This window comes from Macrotis lagotis, chromosome 1, assembly GCF_037893015.1.
Source record: "Macrotis lagotis isolate mMagLag1 chromosome 1, bilby.v1.9.chrom.fasta, whole genome shotgun sequence".
Lineage (NCBI taxonomy): Eukaryota > Metazoa > Chordata > Mammalia > Peramelemorphia > Peramelidae > Macrotis > Macrotis lagotis.
The window spans coordinates 339,298,391-339,312,200 of record NC_133658.1 but is presented as its reverse complement, the minus strand read 5'-3'; the positions used below and the strand labels follow the sequence as shown (position 1 = coordinate 339,312,200).

At 34.4% G+C, this 13,810-nt stretch overlaps 1 protein-coding gene across 2 annotated transcripts in view; it reads left to right on the top strand.

The window, feature by feature from the left end:
• PAPPA (pappalysin 1) overlaps positions 1–13,810 on the top strand; it is a 277,647-nt gene that overhangs the window by 72,112 nt on the left and 191,725 nt on the right. For both annotated transcript variants that reach the window (XM_074211738.1, XM_074211739.1), the window contains exon 4: positions 1,645–1,938. In XM_074211738.1, the coding sequence (XP_074067839.1) occupies positions 1,645–1,938 (294 nt within the window). The remainder of the gene's footprint in view (positions 1–1,644; positions 1,939–13,810) is intronic.

Here is a 13,810-nt window from a genome sequence, read left to right as displayed (position 1 = left end):
AATCCTCAGTGTGCTCATCTATAAATGAAGGAGAAGATCCCTAAGGCCCTTTCTTACTTTTATGTTTTAGTATTTTATATTTGAAGCACTCTCTCCATTTCTGATGTGTATGAATATATGATTCTGTAGTCTTATAGCCATCACTTTATAAGCACCTCATTGGTATCTATTGAAAGCTCAGCCCTGCTATAGGAACTTGGAAACATAGATTAAGAGTTTGATAAGATCTCAAAATAAGCTGAAATTCACCCCAATTTTTTTGTGCCACATGTGAGGGGCAGTTACTAGACAGATTTTTTTCCTATCAATGTTTTTTCAAAATTATTAGGTATCATGCTAATTAAAACAACTGTTGAGTTTCCATCTCACAACTATCAGACTGGCTAACATGACAGAAAAGGAAAATGATAAATTTGAGCAGAGATATGGGAAAATTGGAATACTAATCCAGCCTTTCTGGAGAGCAATATGGAACTATGTCAAAAGACTTATACAACTATGTATTTGATCCATCAATACCATAACCAGGTCTGTCTGTATCTCAAAGAAAAGGGACAAAGACTCACATGTACAAAAAATACTTCTAGCAGCTCTTTTTGTGGTGGCAAATAATTGGAAAATGAGGGGACTCATCAAATGGGGAATGGCTTAACAAATTGTGGCATATGAAAATATTTAAATTTTATTGTTCCATAAGAAATGATAAGTAGACAGGTTTCAGAAAAATTTGGAAAGACATATGAACTGATTCTGAGTGAAGTGAGCAGAGCTAGGAGAATATTGTACACAGAAACAAATTCATTGTATGATGATCAACTATAATAGACTTATTTGCAATATAGACAATATATAGACATTAGCAATGCAATGATCCATGACAATTCTCATGATAGAAAATGCTATCCATATCCAGAGGAAAAATATGGAGTCTAAATACATATCAAAGCATACTATTTTCACTTTTTTTCCCCTTTCTTGGGGGTTTTTCGTTTTGTTCTGATTCTTCTTTCAGAACATGTCTCATGTGGAAATATGTTTAATATGATTGTACATGTGTAACCTATATCGGATTGCTTGCTGTCTTGGGGAAGAAAATGGAAGTGAAGGTAGGAGAAAAATTTGGAACTCAAAATTTTACAAAAATGAATGTTCAAATCTATTTTATATATAATTAAAAATAATATCAAGTCCAAATTTACTAGGTACCAGCAATGTGGTAGGTTCTCTATATAATACATAACTAGATATATCTTTCCATGTGGAGAAGTTGCCAAAAAAAACCATAAAACAAAACAACAACCAAAAAAAATGTCATGGATAACATAGTGAATAAATAAGAACAGGATTAGGGAGTGACCAGATAGAAGAATAAGAATGATTTTTTGTTTTGTTTTTGTTTTGTTTTTCTTCAAATACATGTCTCTTTGGGCATTAACTTCTTGGATGGCATTCCTCTTCAGAATGAGTTGAACACGATGATTCCCTGAGGTCACTTCCAATTTAAATTCTGAGATTTCCTGGCATAGAATAAATGCTTAATAAATGTTTATTGACTGATTTGTTCTGACCTTCTCAGTTATATATGCAGCTTTACTGAGAAACAAATTATTCTACTTCTCAATTTGCCTACATTTCCCCTTGCAGGTGGCATTGTTCTGAATCCATCCTTCTATGGCATCCCTGGGCACACCCATACAATGACCCATGAAATTGGGCATAGTCTAGGACTTTATCATATCTTTCGAGGTATATCAGAAATCCAGTCCTGCAGTGACCCATGCATGGAGATTGAGCCTTCCTTTGAGACTGGAGATCTCTGCAGTGATACCAATCCAGCACCCAAGCATAAATTGTGTGGGGACCCAGCACCAGGAAATGATACGTGTGGCTTCCGGACCTTCCTCAACACACCATACAACAATTTCATGAGCTATGCAGGTATTTAACTTAAGTTTTCAAGTATTTGCACCACTATTCTAATATAGCATGTTGGGCATAGACCAAACTCAATTGGTGGCCAAGTCTCAGAATCTAGTCACTTCTGATATAACTTCATGTAGTCATTTTCTCTTTAGCCTATAATCTCCTCATTTAGCAAATGAAGTGAACATTCCTGTTTCAACAGTGACCCAATGAAAATCAAAGCAGATAATGAATGAGAACTTCGAATGTTGAAATCACTGTAAATCTTGATTTCTATATTTGATTATATAACTTAGAGCAAGTCACTTTTTCAGTGTCTCGGTTTTCATATCTGAGTGATGGAGATAAATAAGCACTCTCATTAACTAATTCATAGATTGCAATGGGGAAATATTTTGTATTGCTTTTGATAGTGACATTGATGATAGCAATAATTATGTCACTTTTTGCTTGTTTATATTTAGAGAAGATACCAAAAAAAACCTTCCTCATTTGTCTACAATTTCAGATGCCTTTTAATTTTACTCTGCAACTCCGAGTCTTTAAAAACACTTTATTTGGTCCCTAGTTGCAGAGTCTAATATCAATGGGGAAAAAAAGATCTCTGAGACTCAGTCTCTTCATCTAATAAAAAAAATAATTGGATAAAATGTGCTCTAGAGTTCATTCCAACTTTGGCATTAAGTTACTTTCCAACAGGTCAGATTCTATGAATTCTAAGAACAATAAGCTTCAATCATGTTTTTTGTTCTCTTAGGCAGGCATTAGACTGTCCTCTAGGACCAGGACACTGAATGAGTGTGATTTTCCCATTACATATAAGGCTAAATAAGATACATAAGCATTTTAAATATTTGCACAATATTTGCACAAAGTCAGATCCCCACATGATTCAAGATTCCTTATGGGGTTCAAATTCAACTTCCTGTAGACCAGTCACTGCAGAGTCATGATTCCTTTACTCATAATGCCTTGCTCATAGTAGACTCAATTAGTCTTTAGCACCTTTCTTGTGGATAGCTCAGTGTAAAGACCATTAACAATAGCATGAGTGGGGATGTTTGCCTGCCTCTTGGGACCTTAGGAGCTGCCATTAGCTACCAGACCATATAAAATAAATCATTTCCCCCTCCTTTTTATTTTCTTTAAACAGATATATAGTGATTGATTTACTATAGTTTTTTTTAAAGAACCCCTCAGATTACTGGTCCATGCAGAGCAGAACTAATTCACTGAGCTATGATAACAAACTTGCACCCACAAAAGCATATTTTAGGCAACCAAGGCTTTGAAATGTTTGCTTTCCTTAGTTTCTGTGATAGATGGTGTGACAAAAACCAGCTGGATTAAATTCAAAAAGCAGGACAGGATCAGGTTCTCAGTGTTGAGTCATACATGGCAGATCTTGCACTAGTAGTGGGATCTGATAGGTTCACCAGTAGCTTGGATGCAGGAGCTGAGATCATTTCTTAAGACCTTGGACAATTCATTTTCTTTTTTGGACAATTGATTCCATCTCATTTATTAAATATTTACCATGGGTATTGAATTTCATCAAGTATTAGGAGTCATAAAGAAATAAATATGACAGTTCTCATCTTCAAAGAGTTTAAAATCAAACAGCAGTAATAGTAAATGTATATAGCTAGACATGATAAGTACATAAGAATGTTACAAAATACTATGAGATCAGATGATGGAGAGTGATAGAAGAAGAAATAAGTATACTTGGAGTATGCAAAAAAAACTAGAAATAATTTAATGCCATAAAATAATAAAGATAAAACTAATTTTCATTTATATTTTATAGTATAACAGAATCATAGGTGTAGAACTAAAAGGGAACTTAAGACTTATTGAGACTAAGTCTCTCATTTTTCAGATGAGGAAACTGTGACCCTAGTAAGGGACTAGTAAGTATCTGAGACAGATTTTTAATGTAATAATTTCCTGCTCACTGTGCCACCTTACTACCTTACTTTTAATCTTATGTACTCCATCTCATATTAAAATTGCTTGAATTAGAGCCATAATTTAGGAATTGGAGTTTTCAAGCTTATCACTATGTGATATTCTCAGTGTCCAAGGTTCTACAGATGTAAATAACTAAAAGGAATTGGGTTTTAAGCTCTCATATATAGTAGTCTAGACTATAATCTCTTTGGGGGCAATACTAAATGATATTTTTCATCTTTGTCATCTTAGCACTTAGTAAAGTATGTTGTAGATAGAAGTCATTTAATAAATATTAATTTTGTTGAATTACTATATTAGATTATTCTAAGGCTCTTTCAGTTCCCAGGGCCAATAGTGGCCCCAGGAGAATGCATATGGTAGAAACTGGTTATCTTCTTTAATATCACTTTTAAAGATTTAGTAAGTCCACTCATTCATTTACTCAATCACTCATTTACTCATTCATGCAAACATTCATTCATGCTTCCATCCATCCATCTATTCATTCATTGAACAAATATTTCAAATACAGTAATCCTGACCATCATGCAATAAAAATTCCATTCAATAAAGAAAGTTTGAAGCATAGATTAAAATTAATTGGAAACCTAATCCTTAAAAATAAACAGGTCAAAGAACAAATCATAGAAACAATCAATAGTTTCATTAAAGATAATGACAACAATGAAAACATGTGCCAAAATTTGTGGGATATAACCAAAGTAGTACTTAGGGGAAATTGTGTTTCTAATTGCTTATAAATAAAAAAAGAGACGTGTCCAAACAAGGAATTGGGCCTGCAATTTTAAAAAAATGAAAAAAACCCAACTCAAAACCAACCCAACTTAATAACCCTGAATTAAACACCAAAATAGAAATCCTGAAAAATCAAAGAAGGGATTAACAATATTCAAAGTAAAACAACAACAAATCATCATCAAACAATTAAAACAATGCTATTTTTTTATTTTGAAGGGATAATTGATAAATATTGGCTAATTTGATTTTTAAAAAGAAAGAAGAAAATCAAATTACCACTATCAAAAATGAAAAATAAGAGATGAATCTTCAACCAATGAAGAAGAAATCAAAGCAATAATTAGCAATTTTCCAATTATATGACAGTAAAATTTATAACTTAAATTATATGGATGAATATTTATAAAAATATAAATTGCCTAGTTTTGCCAAACAGGGAATAGAATATTTGAATAACCTCATTTTAGGGGGAAAAAAGCAGTGAAACAAGCTATAAAAGAGCTCTTTAAGGTGTGTGGGAGTGGGGGAAGAAGAGAGGAAGAAGGATCAAATGAATTTAACAGTTAATTCTACCAATTGTTAAAGAACAATTAAAATACCACATAAAAAGGGTCAGCTAGGTGGCACAGTCCTTAAGGCACAGCCTTGGAGTCAGGAGGACCTGAGATCAAATCTAGTCTCAGACACTTAATCACCTAGCTGTGTGACCTTGGACAAGTCACTTAATCCCATTGCCTTACAAAAATTAAAAATAAAACAAAACAAAACTACATAAAATATTTGAAAAATAGGTAAAGAAAGAATCCTGCAAAAATTTCTGCTATTTGATATATGGTCTTGTTACCTAAACCAGGGGAGTCAAAACAGAAATTGGATTTTCTTAATGAATATTGATACAAAACAGACATTGGATTTTCTTAATGAACATTGATATAAAAATTTATGTGCAAGATTATAGCAATATATCTTTTTAATTCAATTTAATTTAATTTTCTCCAGTTACATGCAAAAACAAATTTCAACATTCACTTTTAAATCCTTGAGCTCTGAATTCTCTTCCTTCCTCTCACCCAAATCTCTCTGATTGAAAAAGCAAGTTGTTTGATAGAGGTTATAAGTATGTGGTCATGAAAAACATTACTACAATAATCATGTTAAAATTAAATATAACCCCTCCCCCAAAGAAAAGAATTCTCAAGAAAAATACAGTAAAGAAAAGTATGCATCAGTTTGTCTTTGGAGTGTCTAGTATTCTTTATCACAAGTCCTTCAGAGTTGTCTTGGATCACAAACTTGCTGAGAAAAGCTAAGTCATTCATAGCTGATCATCCTACATTACAGTTACTTTATATATAGTACATTTCACATTGCATCTGCTCATGTAAGGTTTTTTTTTATTTTATACCATCCTGTTCATCACTTCTTGAAACAGTGTGTAGCATTTCATCATAATCATGTACCACAATTTATTCAGTCATTTCCCAACCAATGGGCATCCCCTCAGTCTCCAGTTCCTTGCTACCAAAAAAAGAGCTGCACTAAATATCCTTATACATATTGGTCCTTTTCCTTTCTATTTTTCATTTCTTCTAGTATAGGTGAAGGGACAGACATGGTTTTTTAACCCTTGGGGCATAGTCCCAAATTGCTCTACAGAATTATTTTACAACTTCACAACTCCTCCAACAATGGATTATTCTAATTTTCCCTCATTCCCTCCAACATTTGTAATCTTCTCTTTCTGATCTAATAAATAAAAGGTAATACCTCAGAATTGTTCCAAACCACATTTCTTCTATCAGTAATAAGTTAGGGCATTTAAAAAATGTTTTAAATATATCATATTGATAATATCATCTAAAAACTGTTCTTATCCTCTGATCATTTATCATTTGGGGAATAGCTCTTATTTTTTATAAATTTGACTCAATTCACTGTTTCAGAAATGAAATCATTTTCAAAGAAACATGTTTTATTATTTTTTCTCAGTTATTAACTTTATTTCCCTCCATCTTATTCCCCTACCCCCATTTATATTCTCTTTCCTTTCACCCTGCCCCTCTTTTGCCTCTGATTATTCCCTCCCACAACCTTCCCTTCTTTCTATCATCATTTCCAACTTTTTTCTCATCCTTTTCCCCTCCTACTTTCCTCTTTTTGAAATTAAAGATTTTATTTATTTTGAGTTTTGCAATTTTTTCCCTAATCTTACTTCCCTCCCCCACCTCCCACAGAAGGTAATTTGTCAGTCTTTACTTTGTTGCCATGGTATACGTTGATCCAAATTGAGTGTGATGAGAGAGAAATCATATCCTTAAGGAAGAAACATAAGAGATAGCAAGAACAGACAATAAGATATCAGTTTTTTTCCCTAAATTAAAGGTAATAGTCCTTGGTCTTTGTTCAGACTCCACAGTTCTTTCTCTGGAAGTATTTTCCATTGCAGACAGCCCCAAATTGTCCCTGATTGTTGCACTGATGGAATAAGCAAGTCCATCAAGGTTGATCATCGCCCCCATGTTTTTCTGGTTCTGCTCATCTCACTCAGCATCAGTTCATGCAAATCCTTCCAGGTCTCCCTGAATTCCCATCTTTCCTGGTTTCTAATAGAACAATAGTGTTCCATGACATACATATACCACAGTTTGCTAAGCCATTCCTCAATTGAAGGACATTTACTTGATTTCCATTGCTTTGCCACCACAAACAGGGCTATTATGAATATTTTTGTACAAATGATGTTTTTACCCTTTTTCATCATCTCTGGATCAAAGGGTATGCAAATTTTATTGAGAGTTTTTATCCCAACAGCTGGACTCTTTGGGTTTATCAAACAGCAGATTACTATAATCATTTCCTGCTATTGCACCTAGTCTATTCCACTGGTGAATCACTCTATTTCTTAGTCAATAACCGGATAGTTTTGATAACTGATGCTTTATAATATAATTTTAGATCAGGTAGGGCTAGGCCCCCTTCTTTTGCACTTTTTTTCACTTAATTCCTGGAAATTATTGACTTTTCATTTCTCCATATGAATTTACTTACAACTTTTTCTAACTCATTAAAGTAATTTTTTGGAATTTTGATTGGTATGGCACTAAAGAGGTAGTTTATTTTTGGTAAAATTGTCATTTTTATTATATTAGCTCTACCTTTCCATGAGCAATTGAAGTTTGCCCAGTTATTTAAATCTGATTTAATTTGTGTGAAAAGTGTTTTGTAATTGTTTTCAAAAAGTTTCTGAGTCTGCCTTGGCAAATAGACTGCAGGTATTTTGTATTGTCTAAGGTTACTTTGAATGGGATTTCTCTTTCTAATTCTTCCTGCTGTATCTTACTAGTCATATATAGAAAAGTTGAGGATTTATGAGGGTTTATTTTATACCCTGCAACTTTGCTAAAATTGCTAATTGTTTCCAATAGTTTTTTGTATGATTTCTTGGGATTCTCTAGGTAGACCATCATGTCATATGCAAAGAGTGAGAGTTTTGTTTCTTCCTTCCCAATTCTAATTCCTTCAATTTCCTTTTCTTCTCTAATTGCTGAAGCTAACATTTCTAAAACAATATTGAATAGTAGTGGTGATAATGGGCATCCTTGTTTCACCCTGATCTTTTTGGGAATGCCTCTAGCCACTCCCCATTGAATAAAATGCTTATTGATGGTTTCAGATAAATACTGCTTATTATTCAAAGGAACAGTCCATTTATTCCTATGTTCTCTAGTGTTTTTAGTAGGAATGGGTGCTGTATTTTGTCAAAAGCTTTTTCAGCATCTGTGGATATGATCATATAATTTCTGATAGATTTGTTGTTGATATAATTGATTATACTAACAGTTTTCCTAATATTGAACCAACCCTGCATTCCTGCGATGAATCCTATTTAATCAAAATGTATTATCCTAGTGATAACTTGTAATCATTTTGCTAAGATTTTATTTAAGTTTTTTGCATCTATATTCATATAGGAAGATAGGTCTATAATTCTCTTTCTCTGTTTTAACTTCCTGGTTTAGGTATCAGCACCATATTGGTTTCATAGAAAGAGTTAGGCAGTTCTGTCTTCCCCTATTTTTCCAAAGAGTTTATATAGAATTGGAACCAATTGTTCCTAAAATGTTTGGTAGAATTCACTTGTGAATCCATCAGGCCCTGGAGTTTTTTTCTTAGGGAGTTCAATGATGGCTTGTTGAATTTATTTTTCTGAGATAGGGTTGTTTAGGTATTTAATCTCCTCTTCATTTAACCTGGGAAACATATTTTTGTAAATATTCATCCATTTCACTTAGATTGTCAAATTTATTGGCATAGAGCTGGGTAAAATAATTCTGAATTATTACTTTAATTTCCTCCTCATTGGTGGTGAGTTCACTTTTTCCACTTGTGATACTAGAAATTTTGTTTTCTTCTTTCTTTTAATCAAATTGACCAGAGGTTTATCAATTTTATTGTTTTTTTCATAAAACCAACTTTTGGTATTATTTATAAATTCAATAGTTTTTTTGCTTTCAATTTTTTAAATTTCTCCTTTATTTTTAGAATTTCTAATTTGGTCTTTAATTGGGGATTTTTAATTTGTTCTTTCTCTAATTTTTTTAGTTGTGTATTTAGTTCATTCATTTCCTCTTTCTCTAATTTATTCATGTAATCATTTAAAGATATAATATAACCCCTGACAGCTGTTTTGAGTGAATCCCATAGGTTTTGGTATGTTATTTCATTATTGTCATTATCTAGGATAAAATAATTTCTTGTTTCTATTATTTGTTGTTTGATCCACTCATTCTTTAAAATGAGGTTATTTAATTTCCAATTAGTTCTGGGTCTATATCTCCCTGGCCCTATATTGCATATGTCTTTTATTGCATTGTGATCTGAGAAGGATATATTCACTATTTCTGCCTTTCTGCAATTGATCATTAGGTTTTTGTGTCCTAGTACATGATCAATTTTTTATAAGTGCCGTGTACTGCAGAGAAAAAGGTATATACCTTTCTATCCCCATTGAATTTTCTCCATAAGTCTATCATATCTAGTTTCTCTAACATTCTATTTACCTCCTTAACTTCTTTCTTCTTCATTTTATGATTCGATTTATCTAGATCTGAGAGCAGGAAGTTGAGGTGTCTCACTAGTGGATTTTGCTGTTTCTGTCTTCCTGTAGTTCTTTCTGCTTCTGCTCTAGGAATTTAGATGCTATCCCATTGGGTGTATATATATATACATATATATGTATATATATATATACATATATATGTATATATATATATATGTGTGTGTGTGTGTGTGTGTGTGTGTGTGTGTGTTCAGTATTGAAATCACTTTATTGTCTATGGTACCTTTTAGGAGGATATAGTTTCCTTCCTTATCTCTTTTAATGCTTTCTATTTTTGTAGCTGCTTTGTCTGAGATAAGGATTGCTACTTCCACTTTTCTCACTTCAGCTGAAGCAAAATATATTTTGCTCCAACCTTTTACTTTTATTCTATATGTATCTCTCTGCTTAAAATGAGTTTCTTGTAAGCAGCATATTGTAGGATTCTGGATTTTAATCCACTCTGCTATTCGCTTATGTTTTAAGGGAGAGTTCATCCCATTCGCATTCAAAGTTATAATTACTAACTCTTTATTGCCCTCCATGCTATCTTCCCTCTGTTTGTATTTTCCCCTTCCTACCCCTTTTTCTGTTTTCCCCAGTATTTTGTTTTTGAATACACCACCTTCAATGTGTTTACCCTCCTATATCCACCCCTTCCCATTCTTTCCCCTTTTCCTTTTTCCCTTTTCCCTTCCCTTCCTTCTCTTAGTTCCCTTTTTTCTCCCCCTCCCTTTCTTCACCCCCTCCCCTTTTCCCCTTTTAATTCTTGAAAGTTTAGATGTTTTTTAAGTTAACTGAGTATGTATGTAAATTAACTTTAAGCAAAGTCTTAAGAGACGCAGATTCAGGTATTTCTAATCTCCTCCCTTCTTCCCTTCTATTCCCATAGGTATCTTGTACCTCTTAATGTAATGAGATTTGCCCCATTCAATCCCCTCCCTCCTCCCATCTCCTTCGTGCCCCCCTTTTTAAGGAGGAGGTGTTTTTAAATCTCTCTGAGTCTTAGAGAATTCTGAGTATCAATCACTTCTAGCTAAATACATTCTATCTAATAGAGTTACAATTCTTGAGAGTTATTAGTCTTTCTCTTAGGTTGGGTTATAACCAGTTTCATCCCACTGGATAGCAGTCTCATGGATAAGTCATGAGTGTCCATCATTTCTGGCTAGGTATATTCTCTCTGTTAGAATTACAGTTCTCAAGAGTTATGAGAATCTTTTTCCCATGCTGGGATATAGCCAGTTTGAACTTATTGGATAGAAGTTTTTTTTTTCTTTACCCCCTTTTTTGTTATTTTACCTTTTCATGTGTCTCTTGGACCTCTTGTTTGATGTCCAAATTCTCTATTTAGCTCTGGCCTGGGATAGTGGATTCTTGATTACATTCCAAGCTCCCTTGCTCTTCACATTATCTCGCTCCAGGCCTTTCAATCCCTTAATGTAGGTGCAGCCAGGTCCTGTGTAATCCTTACTGTGACTCCTTGGTATTTAAATTGTTTCTTTCAGGCTGCTTGCAGGATTTTCTCTTTTATCTGATAGTTCTGGAATTTGGCCACAATATTCCTTGGTGTTTCCATTTTAGGATCTCTTTCTGGAGGGGATCCATGCATTCTTTCAATAACTATTTTGCCCTCTGGTTTCATGATATCAGGGCAATTTTCTCTCATTTGATCCTGCAATATTAAGTACGGGCTTTTTTCTCTTCAATGTTTTCAGCAAGTCCAATAATTCTCAGGTTGCCCCTCCTCAAACTTTTCTCGAGGTCAGTAGTTTTGTTGATGAGATATTTTATATTTTCTTCTGTCTTTTCTATTTTTTGGTTTTGTTTAACATCCTCTTGCTGTGTCATGAAGTCATTAGTTTCCACAGACTCCATTCTTTTTTTTAGAGAGGAGTTTTCTTCATTTACCTTTTGTAGCTCCTTTTCCAATTGGTCAAATCTATTTTGGGAAGAGCTTTCCATTTGACCAATTGAGGTTTTGAGAAAATTATTTTCTGTTTGCATTTGACCAGTTGAGGTTTTGAGAGAATTATTTTCTTTTTGCATTTGACCAGTTGAGGATCTGAGAGAATTATTCTCATTTTGTATTTGTCCAATTGAGGATCTGAATTAGTCTCATTTTGTATTTGTCCAATTGTGTTTTCCAATGATTTGTTTTCTTGTTGCAAGGTGTTAATCTTCTCCTGGGTTTCTTTTCCCAAATTTTCCAGTTGATTTTTAAATTCCTTCCTTATTTCTTCAAGGAAGTCTTTCTGTGCTGGAGACCAGATCATATTCTCCTCAGAGGTTCTAGGTCTCTCTGAGTTAGGGTCTTTTCATTCCAATAATGTTTCTATAGATCCGCCTTTACCTTTCCACTGATCTTTCTTCCTTTTGCTAAGACCTTGAGTCAGGGAGGGGTTCGTTCACAGAAGTTTGGTGTTGGACTAGAGTAAAATAAAGCTAGTGGCTTTACTCACTCAGTGCAGTACTTCCAGTCGGCCAGTAGGAGGCGCTGGTTGCTTTCTTTGGAGTGTCTGTGATCTTGATTGAGGCCTACTCCCTTAGCCTGGAGGGAGTGACTGAAGCTGTTATATACTTTTGTTTTCAATCAGTGGTGGGCTCTACCCTGGGGAGAGGTCATCTCTCTCCCTATTGTCAGCTGGTCTGGTTCTTCTGCTCACATACCTGTGCCTGGGGCAAAAGTAGTCTGTAATTGTGTTTGTTCTGGGAAGAGGCCTCAGCAGCAGTGAAGACTTGGACCAGACTAGAGGATCCCAGGGATGATGTCCGCAGCTCTCCTGCAGCAGAACTCTCCCACCAGCCTTGTCGGCAAGCTCAAGCAGGTCAGCACCAACACCAGTGCCTCTGCTCCCTAGTAGACCCAAGCACTGCTGTGTTGACCAGGCTTTAGCCCCACTGACCAAACAGGTTCCACTCTCCGGCCCTCAGGCTCCTGGAGCCTGGCAGCTAATCAGGCTGATCCTGGGCTGAACTGCCCTCTGTGCCTGGACTCACCCAGGATTGAGGAAAAAAATCCTGAGGTGTATGTTCTTTCTCCTGGCTTTTCTTTCTGGGTTTTGTGGATCGGATTTCTGTTAAGAGGTTTGTTTCATATCATAGATGGTGAAAGATCAGGAGACTTTAGAACTGTGCCTGTCTTCTCTCCGCCATCTTGGCCAGAAGTGGTAGGATAGATTTCAATACCCAATTGAGTGTATATGTTATTCCCTTTCTGAGTAAATTTGGATGAATGTAAGACTCACTAGTTCCCCCTTAATCCCCTCCCCCACTTTTCCATGCTACTGCAAAAGCTTTTTCTTGCCTCTTTTATATGAAATAACTTACCCCATTCTACATCCCCTTTCTCTTTCTCCCAGTACATTCCTCTCTCTCATTATTTCCATCTTTTTAATATGCCTTACCTTCAAATTCAACTCCTACCTGTGTCTTATCTATATATGAGTCTTCTAACTCCTCTAATGAATGAGAAAGTTCATAAAGTTTTCATTTCTAATTTATATAGGCAGCTGATTCAAATTTATGAGAATAAGAGGCATTTCCCAATTGGTTAAATGGTCAAAAATATGAATAGGCAGTTTTCAGAGGAGGAAATCCAAACTATGTATAGTCAAATAAAAAAAAATCTAATTAATAATTAGAGGAATGAAAATTATTTTTTTGAATCTTATTTTATTTTTCCAATTACAGTTATGAAAGCTTTTCAATATTCATTCACTTGCATATTTATGTTACACATTTTTATACTACTTTCTTTTCTCACCTCCATGCACTCAGTGGTGAACAGTCTGGTAAAAGTTGTACATTAATATCTTTACATAATAGTCATTTTGTGCATGAGGAATTAGGACTAAGGGAATAGAAAAAAACATGGGATAGGACAGAAAAATATATGAGAAGTTTTAAAAAAACATGTACACAGTATCCATTTAGATTCTATGGTTTTTTGTTTTGTTTTTCCTCTGGATGTAGACAGAATTTTCCATAACAGATCTCCCAATATCCTAGGTCTCTGAACTGCTGAGAGGATCTGCATCCATTATAGTTTATCAACTCACAATGTGGTTCTTA